General features: G+C 48.1%; 1 protein-coding gene across 10 annotated transcripts in view; it reads right to left on the reverse strand.

Annotated features, from left to right (window-relative positions):
* Nucleotides 1–26,037, reverse strand: part of NAV2 (neuron navigator 2) — a 799,971-nt gene that overhangs the window by 346,563 nt on the left and 427,371 nt on the right. The window contains exon 1 of one of the 10 annotated variants that reach the window (XM_060403979.1): nucleotides 6,741–6,957. The exons of the other annotated variants lie outside the window; for them this stretch is intronic. Within the exon in view, the coding sequence (XP_060259962.1) occupies nucleotides 6,741–6,791 (51 nt within the window). The 5' untranslated portion in view covers nucleotides 6,792–6,957. Of the gene's footprint in view, nucleotides 1–6,740; nucleotides 6,958–26,037 lie in introns of those variants that run through there. 10 annotated transcript variants of the gene reach the window in all.

A 26,037-nucleotide genomic window follows, 5' to 3' on the forward strand; every position in this document is an offset into this window, starting at 1 on the left:
TGTTTTGGGTCTTAACATATTCCTATGAGCACCCATCCCTTCTCGGCTACGACAAAGATAACATATAGTGCTTGTCCCACTCCACAGGGTTCCGAATGGATGCAGTTAGTGTCGGTAGTGGCAAGGACCATCCTCGCCTATCCTCCCAGCCATCCCATACATCCCCGTAACACCTTCTTATTACACTGTTTAAACAATATCTATCTACTCATTCTATCCTCTCTCTTCATAGCCTCTCCACCTCCTTGGCTGCTACTTCATAACATGAGCCAACACATCTGCAACATCTGGATCAAAATGAACAACCCCTGGGAACAGCCCTTGTGTCACCTAGCCAATAGCCCTAGGCTCGTAGCTAGATGGATGACGGCAATCTGGTCCATATATCCTGGACAGCCTAGACACCCTGAACACACCCTGAAGCTTAGCCACATGCTTTCTGGGTGACTGGCATTTTATGACAGAAGCCAGAAACAAAACACATACGTTGCTGTTGCTGTTGTTCAGTCGCTAAGTTGTGCCCAACTCTTTTCGACCCCATGGACTGCAGCACACCAGGCTTCCCTGTCCATCACCAACTCCCAGAGCTTGCTCAAGCTCATGCCCATCAAGTCGGTGATGCCATCCAACCATCTCATCCTCTGTTGTCCCCTTCCCCCCTTGTCCTCAATTTTTCCCAGCACCAGGGTCTTTTCCAATGTGTGAGCTCTTTGCATCATATATCCTCTCTCTCTCTCTCTCTCTATATATATATATACACATACATATACACGAAGAACTTTGCATATCTTCTACACATACACACAAACACACACACACACGTATATATACACACATATGCAAAGAACTGACTCATTGGAAAAGACCCTGGTGCTGGGAAAAATTGAGAGCAAGGGGAAAAGGGGATGACAGAGGATGAGATGGTTGGATGGCATCACTGACTCGATGGGCATTAGTTTGGATAAATTCCAGGAGTTGGCGATGGACAAGGAGGCCTGGAGTACTGCAGACCACGAGGGCGCAAAGAGTTGGACACGACTGAGCAACTGAACTGATGTGTATTTTTTTGCTGGCTCCACACAAAAATAATTGCAGAAGTAATGTGAGCACTGTGGGGTCACCAGAGGGACCAATTATAAATCTCAACAACCATATCAACACAAAAATGAAGGAAAATGTGTTACCTTAAAAAGTTACCTTAAGGAAAAAAAAGTTACCCTAAGGAAGTCACTTACTAATTTCAAGTGTTTTCTTTCCTCCTCTCCTGATATTCATTTCTTTATTTTCCCAGTAGAGTCAAAACCCTCCTTACATGCATTGGTTTCAATTCCAAAAAGCATATCAAGGTTATGATGGCTCATTATTCACAGCAGAAATACACATGAAAATATTCCTGGTTTCTCCAGGAAAGGATAGAATTTCTTGTTCTAGAGATTTTTGAAATTAGCAGAAAATAGACATAATGATTTCAGTACCTGGGAAATGGTAAAATCTATGCCAGTTATAATTAGTGGAAAGCAGGAGAAAGTTCTAAAAGTTTCTGAGAGCTGAAATTGCTGGTATTTTCCAGCAGAAGAGGGGAATACCTTCAGATTAGTGGTCAACGAGCTCTATCCAGGGAAGAAGCAAAAGTTGTCACTACGAGAGTCAGTCCAGGCACAGAAAGATGAATAAGAGCTGAAGGATCATTGCGTTTTAAACACAGAACCTGGCTGCTCTGCAGCGTCCACGGCATCCTTGCCTTTGGGAGGGAGCAGTGTAACTGCAGAAAAGCAGACAGGGCCCTTTAACCCACTGACCTCTTTTAATCTGCTTGTTAGCCTGGCTGTGGGCAGGACCAGGGGCCCTGTGATCAATGCCTCTGTGGGGAAAGGTCAGAGGTCGGAGGCACAGTCCCTCATCATCATTATTCTCAATTATTCTTCATTTAGAGCCACTTTCTCCCCACTTTCCAGGGAAGGCCCTGTAAGCATTTTCCAGGACACTGAAGGGTGATGACCCAACCCAGCCCTGCACACTGCGCTTCCTTTCCTCCCTACGTTGCTCACTGCATCTCCCTGACCAAAGAGGATAACAGTGGGCAGAAGCCCCCAGAGTGCCCCCGCAGGAAGAAACCGCAGCAGTGAGCACAGGTCTGTACACAGCACGCTCACACATGCCCAGCTCAGCAGAAGGCCTTGCTGCTCCCCAGGACCCACTCACAGTTTTATGACAGAGCAGTTCAAGGCAAGGCCTTTGCCATCAGACAAGACAGAGGTTCTATGAGTTACTAACCTTGGAATATTTTTTATTAATTTATTTTAATTGGAGGCTAATGACTTTACAATATTGTGGTGGTTTTTGCCATACATTGACATGAATCAGCCACGGGTGTAATTAACCTTGGAATCTTAGGCAAGTCACTTACCCAACTGAACTTTAATTTCCTCATCTCAACAACGGGGATAACAGTTTCTCTTGCATAGCGCTATGGCAAGGATGAAATGGACTAAAGCTCAAAGTAAAGGATCAATGCATGTTAGCTACTAATATGCTGAATGTTAATTTTATGATTAGTTTAGCAGTATGATTTTCTGTATTTCCTTGATGATAAATGTAAATAATGGTCATTGCACAAAAACTGAAATGTAAGGAAAAGCATAGACCCCCCCCCAAAAAAAAATCCTTGATAATCTACCCCCAGAACTCAGCACTGTTCAGTGTTTCCTCTCTGCAGAAAGACACACACACACTACGGGATCACCTTGTAATTGCAGAAACAACCGCGTGTCAACTCACTGGGCCCTGAGTTCAAAGTCTGACACACATTTCTTTCTAATTCTCATTGTAACTCTGTGAGGCACTGTGATACCCAGTTCAGTTCAATCGCTCAGTCGTGTCCAACTCTTTGCGATCCCATGGACTACAGCATGCCAGGCCTCCCTGTCCACCACCAACTCCTGGAGTTTACCCAAACTCATGTCCATTGAGTCAGTGATGCCATCTAACCATCTCATCCTCTGTTGTCCCCTTCTCCTTCTGCCTTCAATCTTGTCCAGCATCAGGGTCTTTTCAAATGAGTCAGTTCTTCGCATCAGGTGGCCAAAGTATTGGTATTTCAGCTTCAGTGTCAGCCCTTCCAATGAATATTCAGGACTGATTTCCTTTAGGATGGAACTCCTTGCAGTCCAAGGGACTCTCAAGAGTCTTCTCCAACACCACAGTTCAAAAGCATCAATTCTTCAGCACTCAGCTTTCTTTATAGTCCAACTCTCACATCCATACATGACTACTGGAAAAACCATAGCTTTTACTAGACGGACCTCTGTTGGCAAATGTGATACCCATTTACAGATGAGCAGAGCAAGGCTACAGAGGCTATGCAACCAGGTCCCAAGGCCAGCGGTTCCTGAACACAGCTGTGGCTGTGGCGCCACACAGCTCTAGCTGGAGCGCCTACCTCTCTGCCTGAGGACAGGCAGCAAGGGCGCTCCCCCACCTCCTTGCGCTTTTCCTCTCTTCATTCTTTGACTCTGCTGCTTCTCAGAGGACACAAACTGCTCCAGAAGTGGCATCGTTTTCTTCTCCCTGCCCTGCCCAAGTTGAAAGAATCTCAAAGAAAATAAGCAGGGTGGGGAGGGCAGTGATAAGGATGTCAGAACCACCCACATCATGCTCTAGGCCTGTGCTTACCCCTCCCAGGGGATGCTTCAGGCCTGAGCAGTCACCTCCTCTCACTTTCATCAAAGGCTCCATGACCCTGTCAGATGGGATTTGGACAGAGAAGACTCTACCAGCTACTGGCTTCTACCCGAGGTGGGCAGGTGCCTTTCTGACATCCCCCTGCGGAGATAATACATAAAGATGCAAGCTTTGCCTCTAATTACTCTTAGCCTTATTTTGATCCAATTAACCTTAAAATAGAACATGAAGCAAAACCTTTGGTTCCACTACTCAATCAGAATGGTGAGTTTGCAAGCTAAGGGTTAACTGACTTCATGTTTATTGAACTGCACCAGTGATAAAAGTTCAGGCACCCACCTCTGGCCCCAGGCCCCATTCTGGGATGCTTATTCACACACAATTGACTTCTTAGAGTTCCCTCCTACAGAGGACCACTAATGACTCAAAGGTTAAAAAAAAAAAAAAAAAAAAAGGTTTGTTTTCTTCAAGCTCATTAGGAGAAAAAAACCATTCACCCAACAACACAATGAAGAGCAGAACATTTACCTTTGAAGAAAATAACAATAACAACCACCATTGTTCCCATTTTCAGACACCCAAATATCAGACTTGGGGCTTCCCTGGTAGCTCAGCTGGTAAAGAATCCACAGGCAATGAAGGAGACCCCAGTTCGATTCCTGGGTTGAGAAGATCCCCTGGAGAAGGGACAGGCTACCCACTCCAGTATTCTTGGGCTTCCTCGATGACTCAGATGGTAAAGAATCTGCCTGCAGTGTGGGAGACCTGGGTTCAACCCCTAGGTTGGGAAGATCCCCTGGAGGAGGGCATGGCAATCCACTCCAGTATTCTTGCCTGGAGAATCCCCGTGGACAGAGCAGCCTGGTGGACTATAGTCCATGGGGTCGCAAAGAGTCAGACTCGACTAAGCGACAAGGCACACAGCACATATCAGACCTCGGTGCCTGATCCTGTTTCTGTATTCTCATTTCATCTGTTCACACCTGGGGGAAGGGCTATAAAACTCTTTTATAGAAGAAAACTGATTCGGAGATTAGTAAGTGACAAGGCTAGAATTCGAACCAAGAATCACCTGAGAGCAAAGTCTTTCCCAAGGAGCACAGCCTCGCACCATGAAAGGACTCTGCACGGTGTCAACACACAACAAACGGGTAAATCAGCAAACGATGGAACAGAAAACAAACTAACGAGGTGTCAGCTAATGACGTGGCCGTGGCTTCGAGGATTCTGCAGAAATGCTGAGGGCCCATCCTTGAGGGTAGCAGAGGCTCTCTGAATGTCAAGGTGCAGCCTGGGACAGTAGCTGTTGCCTCATTCAGTGCTCCCAGGCAGTTTGAGCTCCTCCAGCCCCACCCCCACCTGGTACAGGGGTACTTGGGTTGGGCCACAGCTACCTTGGGTGGTCCTCACAATTCACTTGAAAAGTGAGCCTCAGATCTGAAGACCCAAGACAGACCCAATAAAGGCTGACCTTTGACCTATGTGAGGGACCGCTCCCTCCACAAGCTAAAAAGGGGCAGCTGTTTTGGAGCCATGAGGACATGCCGGTTCTTACCATAGCCACCTGCCACCAAAGCTGTAGAAACCGTCCCCTGCGATGCACCACATTTTCTCTGCCTGGGAAATAACTTCTTTTTTTCTTGAGAACTTTTAGGTCTGGTTGTCCGTCCCTAGCCAGCCCAGACCATGACCCAAACTTCCTGCGCTGGATCTTAGAGCAGCAGCTCAGGTGTAACTTGGAGGGAAAATGTGTGAAGCTCTGGGCTCGCCCACAGCAGTCTGGTTGGAGAAAGATTCCAGGCAAGGATTAGGGAGCTGGAGTCCTGACACAGTGCAGTGAAGGTGCATAATGTCCGCTCATGTTTCAGCACATTAAACGAAGTTGTAAAATAGTAGCTCAAAGTGAGACAGGCCAAACATAACACAAGAAGTATGAACAGCAAGGTGCCCTTTTCCAACAAATAAGTTCATTATATGAAGAACCAGCTTAGGCTGACTTAGCGTCTTAGTATCCAATGCAGCTGCTGTGATTTTTTTTTTTTTGGGGGGGGTAGCATCTTTAAAGAGTTCATCCCTAAAGTATTAATTCCAGTTTATTAATAATACCTATTCCCTACTGAGCCCTTAGCTTCGGTGAGAAACTTACAAATATGATTTCTTATCCTCGCAGTCCGCTCAACAAGGTGAAAACTTGCCCCAATTTAGTGAGGACGAGATTGACATTCAAGGGGGTAACTGACTTGGCCTCAGTACTGGCTAACTTTCACGAGGAATTAAGGTCCCCGCCAGCTGAAACCATCAGATAAAGAAGTCACAAAAGCAAAACCCAATGAAGAGCCTTCCGATCACTTTTTATCCTTGTTATGGAGAAACCATTCAGGCTTCCTGGAGCAGAGAGAAAAACGCCGCTCTCCGCAGTCGTCCCCAGAGTGATGGGCGGTTATTTTTGAAATAGGAGGAGGGAAAAAGTACCTGCAGCCTAGATGGTTCTCACAAACTTGAAAGAAAACGAAGGCTTTGTGAGAGGCGGGAGAAGAGGTCGCGGTGCATATTCAAGCTGGGTTCAACGTTTATTTGCCCAAACAAGCCAACCCTCAATAGAGACCCAACACCGGCGAGCACCCCGAACTATCAAAACACAATGAGGGCGGGGTGGAGAGAGGGGGACAGACCACGCTGAGCCGGGACCGCCTTGAGAGCACAGACCTACGCGCAGGAGACAACCCCTGGCTCGGGCAACCCCAGAGAGCACCAGGAATTCCTGGGTAGAAGGGTCTGGGAGATAATACAGCCCATCCCACCCGCCTTCAATTGCTCACACACACGCATGCACACAGACCTTTCTGGTTTAAAAGGAAACACCACCTGAAATCTATTTTCAAAACAATAAGGGAAATACCAAGAACCGGACGCACTTCGGGGACTTTCCATCGTGGGAGACAGCCCTGATGGGGATGCGGGGCGGCGGGGTGAGGGGGGGCGGGCGGCGGAGGTGGGCGTTGGTGGGGAATAAAAAGCAGAGCAGTGCCCTGGGAGCGAGGGCTGCAAGCCACCCTTACCAGCTTCATGGTGGTGTTATTCTGGTCCCAGCGCCACAGCATCACGCTCATCTTACTTCAAGGCAAGGAGGGAAGGAAAAGAAGAAAAAGCAAAAAAAGAGGGGGAGGGGGCCGAAGCACCTGCCCGCGCGCCCGGCAGGTTGGGCCGCCCGGTCCGGAGTCGTTCTCTGCGCCCCCGGCCGCTCCGGGCATCCCCGGCGCCCGGGGCCGCCGCCGCGCGCTGGGACCCTCCCCCGGAGCCCGGCGCCCGCGCTGCCCGGCTCTCGGGCCTCCCTCGCTCGCTCCCCGCCGGCCTCCCCGCCTCCGCCAAATCAAACAGCTCCCCCTGCGTCCGAGCGCCCGCGCCTCGCAGCGCGGGGGCCGCTGGGGCCGCGGCGGAGGGGGGCCGGGGCCGGCGGGCTCTCCGCCTCCTCGCCGGCCCGCGGGCTGCCCCGCGCGGCCCCCGGCGCGTCTGCGGGCGGACCCCCGCCGCGGGAGCTGCGGGACAGGGCACGGGGGCTCCGGGGAGGGGAGGGGGCAGAGGTGGTTGCGGAGGAGAGGCTCAGCCGCTCCCGGAGGCTGTGGGTGGGCGGGCCAGCCGGGCAGCACTTGGGAAGGTCCGAGGGGCGCGGGGGCGCGGGGGCGGGAACCCAGGGGGTTGCCCGAGCGCAGGCGGTGGCTACCGGGTCCTCGCGGGTCCTGAGCCCCGACTCGGCCCGCGCCCCTCTCCACGTGCGCTCAGCTCCTCCTGCATTTTGTTTCTGCGCGGAACTCACTCAAGTTGTCCGGTCACTCTGGGGCCGCCGCCCCCCAAAAGCAACTGGAGGTGGATATACCATCGCTACCCTCTCCGCTCTCTGCCACCCCCCAACGCCCACCACACACACACACACACACACACACACACACACACGCTTCTCAAGAGCAACTGGAGGTGGACATACCATCGCTACCCTCTCCGCCCCCTGTCACCCCCCCCCCCCACACACACACACACACTCCCCACCCCAGCCCACACGCCGCTCCGCCAGCGACGTTTATTTCCTGCTGCGTGAAGGACGCGGCGTGTTTTCAAACACACCCGGCTGCTGCTGCCAAAGAAAGGACACCCGTGGAGAGGGTGGGGGCAGACGAGGACAGGCTGGCCGAGGAAAAGGCGACGTGGCCTTTGTTTCGGTTTCTGCCTCCTCCACCTGCCGCAGACTGGGGACCGGTCCCCCCCACCCTGTGCCTTCCTCTGAGAGGTTAGGGGGCTGGCATCTCTTCACCTTCCTGCTCAACCCTTGGCTTGGGTCCCTTAATCTAGCACTGACTCTTCAAGGCTCCCTAGCAATTTTGAGTACCCTGAAAAGGCTCAGGAATCCTTCTATTCTCCATGGCAAGGTGGCACGTGCCATCCAGACCTCAGGGCTGTATCGGATTTGGGCTGCACTGACATCTTGGGATGGAAATTCTGGTTCTGTCCTGCTGATATAGAACTCATGCGATTGCCTGATTACGCATTCATTTCAGGAAGTCAACACCGTTCCCGATGAGGGGAGGTGATAAAATGGGTACTGGTCTTCTCAAAGTGATCTTTAAAACATCCAACTAGATCACAATGCGGCCTTACCTCACTACATTTTTCAGGATTTGCTTTCCCTTCACGGTTGAAAAATCCCAACTCTGTTTCTGTGACTTTCAGCTTTATTTCCCCGACTTCTGTGCTCCAGCAACACTGGCCTTCTTTCTTTTTCTCACACATGTGGAAATCGTTCCAAGCTCAGAACCTTCACACCGGATAGTTCCTCTGCCTAGCCTTGGCTTCCCCTAGACCCACCCAGGGTCTCATCTGCACATCACCTTCTCAAAGGTACTTTTGACTTTTCACGTAGTGACCTTCTCCTTCCCACACTCTTCTACCCCAGGACTGTCATCTTTCCTTCCACGTTCTACTCACTTTGTGAGTTTAACCCACCTGTATTCTTGTCTGTTTTCTGCCTCATCCCATTAGATTAGAAATTCCACAAAAGCAGAGACCTTGTCTGTTTTGTTCCCCCAAAGTACCTGGAACTGTGTTTGGTGCAGAGTGGGAGCTGAAGGAAATGAAAACTGTTGGCAACTGACCTTCTCTAAGTTCATGCAACTTCCTCTGCAGTGAGGACTAAGCCAGACCCCAGCAGCACAGCCCACATCCTACATCCTGCTGGAGGCCCTGGCCTGGACCAAACGTCTGCAAGGGACCCTTTAATGTATATCTCCACATATATTTCTAGAGAGTGAAACACAGAGTCATCTTTGCTCCTCCAGGGAAGGGGCACATCCTAGGGAAACATAGAAAGGGGAGAACGGGTGTCATTTAAAAAAGCATATTCCACATTAAAGTATACTTATGTATTTGGAAAACAAGATTCTAAAATAACCTTTTTTTTCCCCTGAAAATAAATCTGGACAAAATCTTATTGGCTGAGAGAGCAAAACACAAGCTCTCTATTGTAGCTGCTGTAAGTTGGGGTTTCTTGGAGTCCACAGACCTTCTGGTTGTAAGAAAATGTTATGAGACTGGGTGTTTGTACATTTTCTGGGGAAGCATCTACAGGTTTATCACATTCTCTAGGATACTTAGAACATTGAAAAAAAAAAAAAAAAACACGTCTCCAGGAAGCCAACGAATGAGCATTTGGTTCCCAGTCAAAATCTGGCTGGTCAAAGATGGAAAATACCACTCCTGCTGCAGGGAGGAACTGGTGGGGGTGACTTTTGAGAGGGTACCTGCCCCAACTTTAGTTAAAGAGAATAAATCCCATGGCCTTCGCTTTCAGATCTCACACCCATCAGACCACAGGTATGCTAGCTTCTTTAGCAAACACTCCTTGATCACCTATCATGATTCACTCGCCCAGCTCTGTGCTGGGTATTGGGCATCAACAGAGGGTGTGTGTGTACACACCCCTACCATGCACACATACATTCTACTGGAAGATGGACACATATACTACTAGTTGCAGGGCCATGTAACAAGTGCTCCAAAAGAGGGCTGCACACAGCTGTATACAGCTGGGCCAGAAAGAAAAAAGTTATGAGCAAGACGAAGAAATTCAGGGAGGTGACACTGACCTCCATCTGGAAGGATGAAGGCAGCCTGGAAGAGAGGAGGCACGCATCCCAAGAAGATAGCATAGCACGTTTCAAGAGGACTGAAAAAGCATGGCAGGTTCTGTGTGGTCAGAATGTGAAGATGCAGTGGCCCGAAGTGGGGTGATGTGTCAGGCTGGAGCGGGCTAGGTCCTTATGAAGGGGACTCTGCCTTTAATTCTTATGAACTGAGAGTGATTTGACCAAGTTCCCGTTTTAGGTGGACCTCTCTATTAAATAGGAAGAGGATGACTTTGACAAAGTAGAGGCTGGAGGGAAGGAGACCAGTTGGAAGGCTGTTGAAATCACAGAGGGGAGACAGAATAAGGACCTGAATGAGGAGTGGTGTGTGGAAAAGGAGACTGACATCACAGCAATCCACAGACGCCCTGAGTGACTCCAAGGGGTAATAGCTGTGCGTTCACCCGGTGTCAGGACCCTGTGTCAGGACCCTGCAGATTTTCAGAGACAGACATGGCACCCTAAACCTCCTATCCCTTGGAGAGCTGCTTCTCATTCACCAGGTGCCTCTTGCAGAACTTTTCTTCTTCCTCCCATTTCTGTCTTCTCCCACAGGCCTTTGCTGTGAATTCAGAGAACGAGATCAGCCTCTCTACATGTGAATCACTTAAGACTAAGCTAGTGGGAACAAGGTTTGTGAGGGTCTCCCCTGAAGTGGGGTCTGCTTCCTCCCAGCTGCTGGCCTCTCTTTTCAGGCTGTGGTCTTCTGACCTCTCCCCTGGGCCTGACAATTCAGCGCTGACCCTCACAGGAGGTGACACCCTCATCTTAGCCCAGTTCCCTGAGGGTGGCCTCTCTTCCGCTCTCAGCATAGCCATGAGGCAAGACTCCACCTCCTAGAGTCCGGGCAGCCCCTGGTGGTGCTGAAGCCCCAGAGGCTGAGTTCTGCCCTTTGCTAACAGTGTCCTGTGTTCTAGATCTTTCCATCCCCAGCATCCAAGAGATGCATCTCATACCATCCAGCACCGGCTCATCCCCATGTCTGTCTTCCCTCCTCTCTACTCAGAACTGCAGCCCAAGCTTTGGTGGACATGTAATACGAATCTCATGAATGAAAGCAGGGGTGTCCATCTTGCTCCTCAAGGCAGAATGAAGAGGAAAGAAGAGTCAAGCCAGGAAGCACAGTTTGAGGCTTAGAATCTCAGAGACTGGCTCCTCCATGAACTTTCTTTGCCTCGCTCATAACCTGATGATCTCTCAAGCTCCTCACTCCTGACTCCTGCAAGTCGAGCTCCTGTCTGATAAACTAATTTGTGTCCAGCTGTTAATGGCTTAATGCGTTTCCCAGATAACGGATTTCAGTTTAACAGGGGTCTTCCACTCTCCCTGCCAGAGCAGTGACTAACAGGGGAAAGCTCAGACGCCGTGGAGGCTGACTCGGGCAGCAGCAGACAACACGGGCTCTCCAGACAGGCCTGAATGTGGGCTGGGGCCCTTCCACCCACACATGAGGCGGATTGTGGGGAGGTGCCAGCTTTTACGTGGTTGGCCCAAGGCTGACAAAGTTTCGACCAGAAGCAGTGTGCCACCACAGAGTGAAGGATAAACTAGTTAGCTAGCCATGGGGAGTCCGCTGTTCCTCCCCACACCCACCCCCCACAAATAACCAACATTGAATAGGAAAGGACCACAAAAAAGTTTAGCATCACCTGTCAAATGAAAATCCTAGCCATATTAGCAGCTATTTATTAAGCATGGCACAGATCAACTTCCACTTACTTATTCATCACAGCCTTGCTAAGAAAGGTCAGAGAGGGAGAGTGATTGACTCTATTCAACCAGCTCAGACACCCCCTGACAGGTCAGTTTGCCTGACCCCCTATGTCTGCAATGTCTGTGTCATTGTCAAACTACATACAGGAAATGAAAGCCCAGAAATGCCATCCCCGGGATAATGAAGAGGACTTGTGAGCAGAAATTTTTGCCAGGGGCTCTCAGGCTTATTTGAAGTCTCTGTTCCAGTCTGGAAGGGCCCTATGATCTTGGCTATGGGGAAAGAGGTGTATAAAAATTAAAAGGTTTGAGGAAGTACTCAGCTGGCAGGCTTTCCAGACTTGAGCACCCAAGTTTAGAAAAGCACTGATCCTTCCTGAAGAAACAAATTCTTGCCGAAAGCCAGGGACAAGGAAGGTCTGAGCACGGGAGGTGCCGTCTCCCCTCTGCCAGCCTGAGTAACCTGAAGGTCAGCCTGGGAACACTGAGGTCTGCAGGGGGTCTTGCAGAAGTGATTGGAGGGTTTGAGAGTAAGCTGTATGGCTTTCAAGGGGGCAGACACCTTGTCACAGTGACAATCTACAAATGAATGAATGAACATGCCCCTAGAAAGGGCTGGGCTGGCTGGGCTAGCAAAGGACTTCTCTCCACTCTTGCCTCTTCCCTTTTTTCTTAAGATAGAGAATTATGTAAAGGCATCTCCCAGCGTACAAAGTGCCACTGCCTGTCATGTGTTCCATGAACAGGCTTTAATTGGTTGCTTCCTGGCACACAATTTTCTTTCTTCCTTCCGGCAACAGGGGTCAGGTGGTGATAGAGGATTTCTGGGTGGAACAGGGTTCTCAGTCATTCCTCCCAATGTCCTGGTGGTTTGTCCACCCCGCTGGACTAGGCTACCCACTGGCACACCACCACACCCTTGCCTGGGCTGTTCCCTCAGGTTGCAAGTGCTTGTCCCTCCATTCTCTGCTGGATGATAACCTGAAATAATGCTGTTCTTTCAGGACCCTGAACAAAACTAGCGCAGTGGGTGAACTTCTCTTAAATCCCTCCCCCATCAGAACACACCCTCCTCTGTGGTCCCCAGCAGTCTGTTTCTATCTTCTTGACAGTCTTTATAAAAATAGCCCATCCTCTTTTGAACTTAGGATTGGTATATCTTATTTGCTGTTATGGATATTAGTATTGATATTAATAGTTACCACTAGATTATAAATTGCTTAGAAACACATGTTTTATTTTATTCATCTTTGTACATGCAAAATAGTGCTTGGCTTATCATTGGTGTAATGAAACACAATTGACAAATTCAGAATGTCAGGGCTATAGGGGGCATAAAGATCATCCAGTTCCCCTTCCCCCCATCTTCCAGAAGAATCCCTGTGTATAACTCCTTCCACTAGAACATGCAAAACGTATGAAAAATAAACCCAACTGAATTGGGAGGCTGGAAGCATCAGACACGACGGCATCTTGGGCAGACCCCAAGAAGGGAAGAAATCAGAAATCCACGGTTGCTCAGACTAAAGAGTCACTTGTTTGCTGAGAATTTGGATATCTGCTATTTCCTTTTAAAGGTTACTAGAAGGAGAGCTTTCAAAATTCTGCCTTATATTTCCCTATAGTCAACCTAAACACTGCCGAACATGTGAGGGGCACGGGTAAAAAAATAAGGGTGAACAAATAAGGAAGTAAAGGCTAACTTCAAAGCTCCAGGGCAAGAGGTTTTGACTTCTACAGGGCAGCCGAACTGGTCCCAAACAACAGAGGACACCTCTCTGAAGAGTGAGCTTGTTTATCCCTCGTATCCGAGGGTTGCCAGGTGCCCCTGGTATTTATTTACTCTACACAACACCCCAGGCCTGGGGCTCCTCCTCCAGCCCCTTCCCCTCCCACCGCCTCAATGAAGCTGATAAAGGGTGGAAACTGCACAATCTTTGGGTGACCTCTGACCCTCTTTTGAAGGGCCTCCACCCAGCCCATCCTCCCTCTAACTCCCACCCTCTGAAGAGCACCATCTCCAGCTCTGACCCGAAGGAGCTGTCAGGGCGTGGGGACCCGAAGATGTTTTGGGAAGTGACTTAAAGACTTGTTTAGGGCTTATCTAGCCTACTCAGTTGGGCTATGGGTTCATATAAGGTGAAATAAATGACTTAAGCAAAAAAAAAAGAAAAAAATAAAAAAAAAAATTCTGCCACAAAACTGTGGGCCCAGAAATATGGATAGCTATTGTCAAAGCACTTAAGAAAGTTCAAGGGCTTCTAATTTTTGTCCTCTGTTCTGGTTTTGCATCTGAGTGATTCAGAGAAACAGTTTGGAACAAATCTGCCCTCAGACTCACTGGGGTGTGCTGGGTTGCTGGGTTTTGCTTTGTTTGGTTTTCGGTGGTTGTGGTTTGGTGGGGGAGAGGGTGGTGTGGTTTTGTTTATTTTATTTTCCCTGTGGGATCAGCCCTTTCATTCTGGGCCAGTGCTGGTCACCGGGGATTAAGGTTAGCAATTTAAGAGGCAGTATTTTTCCCAAGGGGCCGTGGTCTACACTTCCTGGGGACTGTTGAGGAACCGAGCGCCTTGCTAATAACTCTGCTTTTGGGAGTGCAATTGATTTTCATGGAGAAGTTACATGATGGAACAATTAAAGGGACACAAATATCCTACAAGTGGGCTAAAAATTATTCCCCAGTGGGTTTTTTTTTCCCCCTTAGAACAAAAATGGTAGGTAAATTGATTCCACTCTTGTTAGGCATCCTGATCTCACAGGAGATGGTCACACACACACACAGCCGTGTACACAATCCACCAACAGGGTTCCTCCCTCCCCCACCTCCACCCCCAGAAAAGGGTGACCATGATGAGTGCCCCTGAGGACAGGATCGGGGCTGGCACTCTGGATCCAGTATACAGGGTCTGAGATGAGGAAAAACAGGAGGAAACAGATGTCTGAGATGCACCAGCTGAGAGAATGTGTGTACACAATCGCCCTCTATTCCAACGTCAACAGAGGACAGCCCGGGAAATCCCAGAATGAGGGCGCTATTGTTTAGCAAAGGAAAACTCCCTGCACCACTAACTCACTTCTGGCTTCCGTGTAGCCCCATGAAATTACTCTGGCCTTAATTACTGCTGCTGTTGATCAAAGGGCCTCAGCAATTGAGGCCATTTCTCAGATCCTAGACTAAGAGTAGAGAGGTACTTTCAAGCCAGCCCCCTTTCACAGCTTCGTCTTTGCAGTCAAATGTGAGCATCGACAACACAAGATGACCTGGCATTATGTTTATCAAAGCACGTTCTCATCAGTTACCCAGGTAACTACTTTTAGAACTATTTATGAACTATGTTGGATGGCTGGCATGATTTTCCAAGGGGACACTGAGGCACAGAAAGGGAAGTCAACCGTCCAAAGTTACACAGCTGTTCAATGAGAGGGCCAAGCTAGGACTTCGCTCTTATTGGCTGCTATCCAAATCCACTCTCATGGGTTCTCAAGACAAGTGGACTTTACATAATAAGAGTATTATTAACAAAAGCAATAGCAGTAATAATCATTGATGCTTTCACTGGTGAATTTCTATGCGTCGGGTACCATTCTGAGGACTCTGCATGTAAAACCTCATGTGAAACCTTACGAAATAGATTTGAAAATTACAGAGGGGGAATCAGGACAGAAAAGTGAAATAACTCACCCACAGTCACAAAACTGGCCACGGACATCTCCTGGAATTAAACTCTGTTGAGATGCAGAATCTACACTCTTAACCTGGGCTGTTCCATCTCTCTTTGTGGTAACATCATAATATAATGTGAGCCTAACATGAAAAAATACTATAAATGTAGTCCACTGAAAGGGTTTTGATAAAATAGTTACCATTTCCATTTAGCGGGGTTTTGTTTTGGTTTTTTGGATTGTTTTTGCTTGGTTTTTATGATTGTTGTTACTACAAATAAAATTCCATCAAATGCACCAAATTCTTTCTCAGATCATGCAATGGTAGGTTGTTTTTCAATAGCTCTGTGACCTGGGGCAAGTTATAAATCTCTCTGTCTCCTCTTCTACAAAATGGGTATGATTATATTTACTTCACAGAGTTGTTCTGAAAATCAGGTGGGATACTATGTGTGAAGGCACCCAGAAGCTGTAAATTCCTAGAACTAGTTTCCCGAAATTGATAGTAAGCAAAGTTTACTTTGTTCAATAGTTTGCATATGTCTCTTAACTACAGGACTCCTGGGAGGCTTAAATATGCTAGTGAGCATCCTGGAGCTCAAATAGGAAACCAGAAATGGAGTACTTTCCAAAGCTGACTACAGAACTCTTTGGAAGAAGCATTTCTCCAGCTATAATTCCAAGTAACCCACTTCACGATTTGTCTCCCACAGAGTGGAATCTGGCATGTGTTTTCCCAGAGGATCCCTTTCTTCAGCAACATTCAGAACAGCTCCAGGCCATCTGAAGTCACCCCTAGATTCTCCCACTTTATTTTGAGACTTTGCAGCAACAGACTGAAGTCTGCACTTCAATTATTATAACTATCAGTTATATCTTCATAACAGGATACGAGTTACAAGTGAGAGGGGCTCTGGGACTTTAACAGAAAAGGGACAAGAGACCTTAGATGATCCCATTCTAATTCTTGTGTCCTACATGCAAGCTGGCTCCTCCTGCAGAATCACCCCAAGGACTAGTCACTCAGAATGTGTGGCTGGCCCCTGACATAAAACCAAGATTTGAAGGCTGGCCCCACTGCTGATGAATCCCCATCTTTCCAGCACACACAGAGTATATGGGGAAAGAATAACATGGGACTGGCCCAAAACATGGGGGTGTAGTTGGAGGAGAATATATGCCTTTCTCTGCTCTGACACCACTGTCCCATGGAGGTGGACATGAGAGGTCTAAAATCCCCATTGTTTTATCCTAAAAATAAAAGTTGCTAACATTTATGGAGGACTTGCCTACTTAGCATGTCCCCAAGACTGTGTAAGCTAATCTCCATCTTCCAACCTCACAGTAACTCTTCGAAAGTGGTACCATCAACATTTTACAGAGCAGGTAACGGAAGCACAGAGATGTTAGGTAAATTGCCAGTCATAATAGCTCATAAATAGTGTAGCTGGGATTCCAACATGGGTTTGCCTGAATCCATAGCCTTGGACTTAAGGTTTTAGGTTGTCTAGAGCAGTGATCCTCAAAGAGTGGTCTTCAGACAAGCAGCATCACCAATACCTGGATAGTTTTTAAATATGCCCATTTCTGGGTACCATGCCAGGCCTACTGAATGAAAAACTCTGCTTGTTGCTGTTGTTTAACTGCTCAGTCATGTCTGACTCTTTGCAACCCCATGGACTGCAGCATGCCAGGCTTCCTTGTCCTTCATCATCTCCTGGAGCTTGCTCAAACTCATGTCCATTAAGTTGGTGATGCCATCCAGCCATCTCATCCTCTGTCATCCCGTTCATCTCCTGCCTTCAATCCTTCCCAGCATCAGGGTCTTTTCCAATGAGTCGGCTCTTTGCATCAGGTGGCCAAAGTATTGGAGCTTCAGCTTCAGCATCAGTCCCTCCAATGACAGTAATTTGTGGTTTTTACAAGCCCTGCAGTTCACTCTGAGGCCCACTAATGATTGAGAACCACTGCTTTAGGGCAAGGGCTTTGCACTAGGTGATGGCATGATATTACCTGAGAAAGGTAACACAGCCAGCCAGAATGAGTCATTATCTAGTAATGTCACCCAGCAACAAGCAGGGTGCATTAGGCCAGGGCCAGGGGGTTAGTAGTTATGGTGGGAAAGAAAAGTAACAGTGAGCTTGGTGGTCCCAGGGCACTAAGGCCAAGACAGAATGGGGAGGGAGAGCCGAGGTCCAGCTTGAGGGCAGGAAAAGGCCAGGGCAGCCAGACCTGTGAATATGCCACCACTCCCATCCCATTCCATCCCATTTCCCACCTTCCCTCCTCTCATAACCACAGACTCTCAAGGCAGTGCAGTCCTCAAGGATTCCTGGGTTCCCTTTCTACCAGAGCCTCTGCTTGGACCTCTGCAGTGACGGAGAGCTCACTGCCCGCAGGGTGGTTCTTCTCCTTTCTGGAAGCATCTGCTTGTTACATTACGCTTGCCGTCTATGAAATTCCTGCGTGTTTCCTTACACTGTTCCCTGCCTCTCCTTCCTCCACTCCATGGGGGCCATTCCAAACTCACCTGCCTCTGGGCAGCCCCTCAGATGTTTGACAAGCCCAGGCTTCCTAGGTCCTCTCTGGTCCAGGACTAAGGTCATGGCTCTTTTAAGAATTCCACTTCTACCTATTTTCATGTCCTTTCGCCACCCTGCGCCACCTGAAAAGGCTTGCATCCGGAAGCTCTTATCTGCCACTTCCTGTTGGCCGAAGTCACCAACCTCCACCAGGCGGAATAATACCAGGCTCACTGAGCAAAGAGCCCTGCCCCCCAGCGGCGCCTCCCCGTGCTGCGCTGTCCTGCTGTCCTGCAGTGGGGCTGCCCAGTCCCCTTCCTGAAAGAGGGGCTGAGGCGAGGGAGTGCTGACTGCTTTTCCTTTTCTTCTTCCTGATGAGAACATGGAAAACGACAGCCCTGCCCTTCAGAGATTGCCTCCATTCTGCTTTCTCAAGGAAATGTTTCTCTGAGACTCACTCCATGTGCAAGGAGGGAGGCCCACCAGTGAGAAAGTTCTGCCCTACTCACCTGCCCGCGCCCCCCCCCCACACCCCCCCGCCCCATCACCTGGAGGAGCTCCTGTTTCCTGCATCTCTCCAGTGTCCCAGGACTGTGGGGATACAGGAGCCTGTCGGAACCCTTGGCTCTCAGAGTTGGTAGACATCAGGCTATGTCAAGGCCCCACAGCCTCTCTGCAGTTGGCAGGGATTGAACCCTTCTGCAGAGATAAGATAGTGATGAATCTGTCTTCTCTGTGGTTATCTTCTCCAAGAAAGCCAAGGCAGAGGCTGGACTGGCAGCCTGGAGACTGGGGCTCTAGGCCCCCATGGTCCCAGGGCATCCTCTGGAAACAAACTGCTTAAATTCAGACTTTGGTCCACCGTGGCTAGTTGTGTGACCTGGGGCAAGTTATTTAGCTTCTTGTGAGGCTTATGATCTCAGCTGCTCACGGGGACATATATATGGAGTGCCCACTTTCAAGATCGCTATTGAGGACCACATGTGACACGCATATGAACACTGGGCACAGTGCCTGGCACATGGTCAGTGCTCACTGGATGCTTCTTGTTTCTATTGGTATTACTATTTCACACAACTTGATTAGGGATCAAGTTACACATAACTACAGCCTTTCTAACTTTGCAAAGACTTTCTTAATTCCCTGGTGATCCTAATAACTCAATGAGATGACGATGTCAAGGCCTACCGTTACCATTGTACAAGTGGAAACACCAAAGCCAGAAAGGCCAAGTAACTAATCCAAAGTCACACAGCAGACTGGTCATCAGATCCCAAACCATCTGACCCCCTGCTTCCAGCTCCTGGGGCACGGCTGTGATGGACAGTCTGATTTCTAATACCATTGCAATTTCCCCCATGTTCTATACCTGTCTTACTTTCTAAAATCAAGAGCTAGACTCTTGATCTTGGACATAAAATTCTACAATCTCAACAGTAAACAGGCTCCCCTGTCCTACACTCCCTAGTTTCTATCCTAAGAGGCATCCAAGGAAGAGATGGCTATATCTTTTCACTTCCCAACTTGGCTCCTGGGGCAGGGGTGGGTTTGACTGGTGCATGAGTCAGTTTACAGCCAACCTCACTGCTTGATCCAAGGCTCATTGTCTGACCCTGAGCCAGAACTTGAGGATGTTGGCACCAAGTTGCCTTGGAGTCCTCCACAGGACCACTTATGCAGCATCCCATCCACCCCCTGGGTGGAAGGAGCCCAGCCTCTCTTTTGCAATGACTTCTGGACTGGAACAAGGCCGGGTGGGAATGTAGGGTGGGAGAAGGGTATACCTGCCCACTCTCGATGTACCCCTCTCACTTGCCAATCCAAAGGGACCCCTCGCAGGAGATTTTGGGGTGTTTGTGGCTGGGGCTGGAAGTCACTATATTCTATTCAGTGGCTCCAGAAATACCAGACCTTTCCACCATGTCCCATCTGGGCCTGATAAGCACCATCTCTTCAATGTCTCTACAAACTGGATCGGTAGGCTGGCTTAGCTGTATATTCCAGGGAGGGACAGTTTATCTCAGTGCTCTTCCTATGTTCCAAAAGATGCTTCTCTCCATCCTCAGGAGACATCAGGAATTGGCTCCACTGAGCACTTATCAGCCAGGGATGCTCCAGTGACATCAGCTTCCTGAGAGCTGGACAGTTCCCCTCACTTCAAAGCCTGGCTTTGCTCCCCTCCTCCTTCTGCTCTGCCCCTGTTCCCACTTGGATTCACCTTCAGACCCCACAGCACATAGAACTGGCTTCTCACACTCCTCGCTGTCACCCAGAGCACAGCGTGGTGTCTTCCCCTGATCTGTCTTCACTAGCCAGAGCCCGTAGGGCTGAGTGGTTATAAAGAAGGGCCACCTCACTGCACATGAAGGATATTACAGGGGCTGAAAACTATCCAGCAACAGAACTTTTTTTTTTACATTTATTAACTTATCCAACAAATAATTCCTGAATGACCACTAAGTGCCAGGTTCCATTCTGGGTGTTGGCGAGAGAGTGTGGAGCGAGACAGACAGCCTGCCATCGAGGGCCTGACATTCTACAGTGGCAGAACTGACAAAGAGGTAAATGTATAGGATGTGATACAAAAAAGGGTGCAGCGGGTTGAGGGGCAGTGGGCCTGCAGGGGAGGGCCAAGCGCCAAGGAGACACCTGCCCGCGGGGACTTGCACAAAGGAAGGAAGTGAGCCGCGAAGTGACTTGAGGAAACGGGGTTGGAGCGTGCCTGGGCCCTTAGCAGAAGGTGGCGGAGGGGCTCATGGACAGCCTGCAGGCCACCGAGGCTACAGCAGAGTGAGCAAGGCAGAGGGTGAGAGGTGGGCTGGAGAGACAGGTCCAGGCCAGCTCGCGGAGAACAGTGTCAGCAGCCAACTATAGCCCCTGGCCTGTTTATGTCAGCCCATGAGCTAAGACCAGTTATTACACTTTTAAAAGCTGAAGTATGGGTTGATATACAATGGTGTGTTAGTTTCAGGTGTACAGCAAAGTGATTCAATTACACACACGCACACACATAGTCTTTCTCAGATTCCTTCCCATTATACATTATTACAAGATACTGAATATAGATTCCTATGCTATACAGTGGGTCCTTGTTTATCTATTTTACGTATAGTACTGTTCATCTGTTAACCCCAAACGCCTAATTTATTACCCTCCCTCGCCTTTCTCTTTTGGTAACCATAACTGACAATGTGGTATGCATATACAATGGACTACAACTCAGCCATTTAAAAAAATAAAATAAAATAATACCATTTGCAGCAACATGGGTGGGCCTACAGAGTATCATAGTAAGTAAAGTAAGTCAGACAAGACACATATCATATGATATCACATATGCAGAATCTAAAAAAAAAAAGAAAATGGCCCAAAGGAATTCATTTACAAAACAGAAATAGGGTCCAAAACATAGGAAACTGTTACAACATTTGTAAAGAGTTAGGAGGAGGAGGAGACAGATGGAGAAAGAAACAGACGCAAAGATGAAGGCAAAGAAGAAGGGGGTGGTTTTGCGACAGAGCCGATGTGGCCCACAAAGCCTAAAACGGTTTCTGTCTGGTGCTTTACAGAAGTCTCAGTCAGGTCAGTTCAGCCGCTCTGTCATGTCCGACTCTTCGCAACCTCATGAATCGCAGCATGCCAGGCCTCCCTGTCCATCACCAACTCCTGGAGTTCACCCAGACTCACGTCCATCGAGTCCGTGATGCCATCCAGCCATCTCATCCTGGGTCGTCCCCTTCTCCTCCTGCCCCCAATCCATCCCAGCATCAGAGTCTTTTCCAATGAATCAACTCTTCGCATGAGGTGGCCAAAGTACTGGAGTTTCAGCTGTTTGCATCATTCCTTGCAAAGAAATCCCAAGGTTGATCTCCTTCCGAATGGACTGGTTGGATCTCCTTGCAGTCCAAGGGACTCTCAAGAGTCTTCTCCAACACCACAGTTCAAAAGCATCAATTCTCCGGCGCTCAGCCGTCTTCACAGTTCAACTCTCACACCCATGCATGACCCCAGGAAAAACCATAGCCTTGACTAGACGTTTAGTTCTCCCCTAACACTGAGATCTGAAGGACATTAAGCTGTTTGGGCTTCATTTCCAGTACTGTAGGGAGTCACTGGGCAGGGGGTTGCCGGGGGCCCTGCGCAAGCCAATGGCACAACCTGAGGTCTCCTGGTCAGGGCTTCCTCTGGCCCCACCACAGGAAACCGGCTGTAAGGGCTCAGGGTGCTGATGCCACACTCACCCGGAATGAGAGGACGGTGGCTCTGTCTGCGATGCGAGTGGTGGCTGTGGTGAGGATTCACTTTGGGGGCAGCTTTTGTTTGTTTTATTTTTATTGGAATATTGTTGACTTGCAGTGTCTCGCTACTTTCAGGTGTACAGCAAAGTCAATCTGTATATTCAGCAAAGTGAATATATCTATATTTGTACATATAAATATATCTACTCTTCCTCAGATTCTTTTCCCATGTAGGTCATTACAGAGCACTGAGTAGAGTTCCCTGTGCTCTACAGCAGGTTCCTACCAGTTACCTATTTTGTGTATAGTAGTGTGTATATGTCAGTACCAATTGCCCAGTTTATCCCTCCTCATCTTACTTCCTGGGGCCTGGAGAAGGGATAGGCTACCCACTGCAGTATTCGTGGGCTTCCCTGGTGGTTCAGATGGTAAAGAATCCATCTGCAATGCGGGAGACCTAGGTTCGATTCCTGGGTTGGGAAGACCCCCTGGAGGAAGGCATGGCAACCCACTCCAGTTTTCTTGCCTGGAGAGTCTTCATGGACAGAGGAGCCTGCCAGGCTGTAGTACATGGCATCACAAAGAATCGGACACGACTGAAGCAACTCAGCACAGCACAGCACCTTACTCCCTGGTAACTGTAAGTTATTTTCTACATCTGTAACTCTCTTTCCACTTTGTAGGTAAGTTCATCTGTACCCCCTCCTTTTTTTAGATTTTGCATATGAGCAATATCACGTGATATTTGTTTGACTTACCCCGCTCAGTGTGGCAATCTCTGGGTTCATCCACGTTGCTGCAAATGGCATTATTTCATTCTTTTTATGGCTGAGGAATATTCCATTGTGTACATGCACTTCTCTGTTGATGGGCATTTAGGTTGCTTCCATGTCCTAGCTATTGTAAATAGTGCTGCAAAGAACACTGGGATGCACGCATCTTTTTGAATTATGGTTTTCTCCCAGGGTATGCCCAGGAGTGGGATCACTGGATCATATGGCAGCTTTATTTTTAATTTTTAAAGGACTCTCCATACCGTTCTCCATAATGACTATATCAATTTACATTCCCACCAACAGTGTAGGAGAAGGGTTCAGTTTGGAAACATAGTTTGTGGCATCAATTGAATATGGGATGTGAGGGAATGAAGGGGGGAATGAAGGATGACTCGGGCTTCTAGCTTGAGCAACTGGGCAAATGTTGGTTTCATTTACTGACATGCAGAAGGAAAGCATGGTAAGACAGGTAAGACAGGCGTGAGAAATACGAAGTTCAGGTTTGGCCATGATCAGTTTAAGAGAATGATCAGACATCAAAGTGGAGATACATATAAACATTGTCTAGTTGCTAAATCGTGTCTGACTCTTTGCGACCCCATGGACTATATATAGCCTGCCGGGCTCCTCTGTCCATGGGATTCTCCAGGCAGGAATACTGGAGCAGGTTGCCGGTTCCTTCCCCAGGGCATCTTCCTGACCCAGGGATCAAACCTGAGTCTCACGCATTGACAGGCAGATTCTTTACCACTGAGCCACTGGGGAAGTCATACATGGACAAAATATATATAACGTCATTTTCTTATACCAAGATAATAAATGCTATGTATGGCTTCTTTAAATTTACATAGTGCTACAGCATATTAACACCCTGCGAACTTCAAAAAGCCAAATACACTTACAGTAGTATTGCTGATCACCAAAATGAAGGGGAAGGAGACTTTACAACTGTAAGAACGTGCAAGGGTCCTATTAAGGCAATATTGATCCAGATGATCATTTAGCATCCGCCACCTCAAATGACTCAGTTCTGGAACGCCCGTTGTGACAGTCACATCAAATGTGAAGAATGACGATGTTACTGATGTAACATCAGTAACCCTCTTCCAGGGGATCTTCCCAACCCAGGAATCAAATCCAGGTCTTCTGAATTGCAGGCAGCCTCTTTACCATGTGAGCCACCAGGGAATCCCTAATTGATTGAGAAAACTGAGGCTTAAAGAATTAAAGGGTTTCTGTCCCTAACTATCCCTTCCCCCATCCTTCCCCCAGCAACCGTAAGTTCATTTTCTGTGAATCTGTTTCTATTTTGTAAGGAAGTTCATTTGTATAATTTCTTTTTAGTTTCTACAAGTAAAGGATGTCATACGATAAAAATAAATAAATAAATAAATGAACAGTTTCTGGAGTTAGTTGTACGTGGAGTTCAGCGGTGGTAGAGCTGGGACACAAAGTCAGGAGTCCAAGTTCTTCACCCCACATCCAGTAAACTGAACACAGCCATGACTGCTCAGGAGGGCACTCTTCCTTTTCTGGAATTTGTGTCTGGGCATTTTCATTCAGATGACATAAAGGACAAACTGACCTCCTGATTCGATTCTCTAGTCCAGATCTAATAAAATATTCTTGTTTTCTACCTCTGAATTCATTAAAATTGAAAATGTATATTTTTCATTATAATACTTTTTCTTATACTTTCTAACTGATGAAAATGATACATGCTTATTAATTAAAATTGAAAATAGAGAAAAGTAGAGAAGGGGAAAAATAGAGAAGAGTGCCCAACATTTAAATATACTCATGATTGAATATTCTAGAGCTTTTTAAAGGTTGCATAAGAGGAGCTAAAAAAAAAAAAAAAAAAAAGAGCCAAAAAGCCTCTTGATGAAAGTGAAAGTGGAGAGTGAAAAAGTTGGCTTAAAGCTCAACATTCAGAAAACGAAGATCATGGCATCTGGTCCCATCACCTCATGGGAAATAGATGGGGAATCAGTAGAAACAGTGTCAGACTTTATTTTTCTGGGCTCCAAAATCACTGCAGATGGTGACTGCAGCCATGAAATTTAAAAGACGCTTGCTCCTTGGAAGAAAAGTTATGACCAACCTAGATAGCATATTCAAAAGCAGAGACATTACTTTGCCGACTAAGGTCCGCCTAGTCAAGGCTATGGTTTTTCCTGTGGTCACGTATGGATGTGAGAGTTGGACTGTGAAGAAGGCTTAGCGCCGAAGAATTGATGCGTTTGAACTGTGGTGTTGGAGAAGACTCTTGAGGGTCCCTTGGACTGCAAGGAGATCCAACCAGTCCATTCTGAAGGAGATCAACCCTGGGATTTCTTTGGAAGGAAGGATGCTAAAGCTGAAACTCCAGTACTTTGGCCACCTCATGCGAAGAGTTGACTCATTGGAAAAGACTCTGATGCTGGGAGGGATTGGGGGCAGGAGGAGAAGGGGACGACCCAGGATGAGATGGCTGGATGGCATCACGGACTCGATGGACGTGAGTCTGGGTGAACTCCGGGAGTTGGTGATGGACAGGGAGGCCTGGCGTGCTGCGATTCATGGGGTCGCAAAGAGTCGGACACGACTGAGAGACTGAACTGAATTGAACTGAACACATTATCTGCTCTATTACTGCTATTGCTAAGTCACTTCAGTCATGTCTGACTCTGTGCGACCCCATAGACAGCAGCCCACCAGGCTCCTTCATCCCTGGGATTCTCCAGACAAGAACACTGGAGTGGGTTGCCATTTCCTTCTCCAATGCATGAAAGTGAAAAGTGAAAGTGAAGTCGCTCAGTCGTGTCTGACCCTTAGCGACCCCATGGATTGCAGCCCACCAGGCCCCTTCATCCATGGGATTTTCCAGGCAAGAGTACTGGAGTGGGGTGCCATTGCCTTCTCCGTATCTGCTCTATAGATAACAATTAGCTTCTGGGGTTCAGAAATGTGGGCTCAGAAAGTAAAGAGGGCCTGAAAGGAGTCAATAAAGTAGATGGTAAAGGCTCCAGGTAATAACTGATAAAACGACTGACATTTTTTAACACAACACAAAGATGTGTGTCAAGAATTGTGCTAAGTGCTTGAGGTGCACGACCCTGGCTAATTCTCACACCATTTTACAGTAGAGGAAACTGAGGTTTCCATCTCTCTTAAGCAGCAGAACTGAGACTTTAACCCAAAGCAGAAGCTCTTCAGTCTCATGTTATTCTATTCTAAGAACAGTGCTGGTCCACCATGAGGCTAGTGGGTGCTCAGTAAATAGTTCTTA

Source organism: Ovis aries, chromosome 21, assembly GCF_016772045.2.
Source record: "Ovis aries strain OAR_USU_Benz2616 breed Rambouillet chromosome 21, ARS-UI_Ramb_v3.0, whole genome shotgun sequence".
In the NCBI taxonomy this organism is placed as follows: Eukaryota; Metazoa; Chordata; class Mammalia; order Artiodactyla; family Bovidae; genus Ovis; species Ovis aries.